The sequence below is a fragment of the Boleophthalmus pectinirostris genome, unplaced genomic scaffold (assembly GCF_026225935.1).
Source record: "Boleophthalmus pectinirostris isolate CB_2022bp ecotype Guang Dong unplaced genomic scaffold, ASM2622593v1 HiC_scaffold_22, whole genome shotgun sequence".
NCBI lineage: Eukaryota > Metazoa > Chordata > Actinopteri > Gobiiformes > Gobiidae > Boleophthalmus > Boleophthalmus pectinirostris.
The window spans coordinates 20,740,054-20,741,518 of NW_026571190.1; the positions used below are offsets into that span (position 1 = coordinate 20,740,054).

The 1,465-nt window shown below is 35.6% G+C and overlaps 1 protein-coding gene across 1 annotated transcript; it reads left to right on the top strand.

Annotated features, from left to right (window-relative positions):
- Window positions 1–341: 341 nt before the first annotated feature.
- On the top strand, window positions 342–804 carry LOC110175758 (gastrin/cholecystokinin-like peptide). The gene is made up of 2 exons (XM_020941971.2): window positions 342–570; window positions 722–804. The coding sequence occupies exons 1-2, from the start codon at window positions 342–344 to the stop codon at window positions 802–804; spliced, it is 312 nt and encodes a 103-aa protein (XP_020797630.1).
- Window positions 805–1,465: the final 661 nt, after the last annotated feature.

Below are 1,465 nucleotides of genomic sequence, written 5' to 3' on the forward strand. Positions count from 1 at the left end.
ATTCTAGTGTTGCAAAACAAAGCAGCAGGAGAATAGAAACATGCAATCAAAATCAAGATAAAAACTATTTACACACTTACTATACTATATATATATATTTTAATTTATAGGCCTATAATAAATAATAGACATACAATCTACCACAACACTGTGCGAGTACAGTAAATATATAACATACAAAACTATGCTGTACAAGGCAAGTGTCTACAATGAATATGATTATGTACAGTACAGCATGTATGACTAGAAAGCAGGTAATTTTCACAAACAACCTACTGTGTCTCATCATCCCCTATCCCAAACACTGTGCATTGGTTGAATTATGTGATGTATTCTCAGTCATGCACAGCAAAGGACTTGGAGTTTTTGCCCTACTGGCCTCACTTCTCGTGTCCAGTGCAGCTTTACCTGAAAAGCAGACAGTAGGGGACAATATCCTACAGAAGATCCTCTCGAGACGGGACAGTGTCAAAGACCCTGGCGTATCAGAGACTCGCGCTGAGAGGCGGGCACGTCTTTCCGAGGACGATCGCGAGATTATGGCCAAACAACTCATGCATGCCATCTCAGGTATGTGTCCGTCTGTGGGTGGGTGGTATACTGGCGACTTTTGTAACAAGGTTCAGTGGATATGATGGCATACTATTGTAAGGCCATCAAATGGTTAGATCTGCAGTCTAAATACTTTTGATTAGTGTTAAAAATTTTAAATATTTTCCAGAATTGATGAATTCGGACTGCATGTCTGACCGGGACTATCAAGGCTGGGTGGACTTTGGACGCCGGGATGCAGAAATGCCTTAACTTAAGAACTGGAGATGTGGCATGATTTTCATTCACATTTTGTAAAATGAAAGTTAATTTGTTCAGGCTGAAATAAACTAATGTTGTATTTTGAGCTGTTGGTTTTATTAGACTGTGGAGGTGTGGCTTACCTGATATTTTTGTTTTAAATAGCCAGTGTTAATGATTTAATAATATAAAAAAAAGTCCAAGAGTTTCTTTTTTTTTTTTTTTTTTTGTTATTTCTGAAAATGATACAATTATTTGCATGGCAAATCCTAATATAAAAATAATAGGCTACCTAGAATAAATAATGAGCAATTTTTCAATAAATATAATTATACAATTTTAGGTAGACAGTTTCTGTCTAAATAACTCTATAGTAAACTATTCATGGGTTTCAGAGTGATGGAAAAGCTACCACTGTTGCCATAGCAATTAACAATTACAAACAAAATACATCCTTTGAAGGGGCAAAACTCCTCAAAATGTTGCCTATAAACAAGAAGCTGAACCCATATTATCAAATTAGAGTTGTATTTTACTCCTACTTGAATAACAATGTACTTACTATTAACTTTATGCAAATTACAAATGCAAGCAGTTACACAGGCATGATTAGTTCCTCATTCACCGAGCATTATTAAGATATGTGTATGTGTCCATAAACTTGAGATGGAAA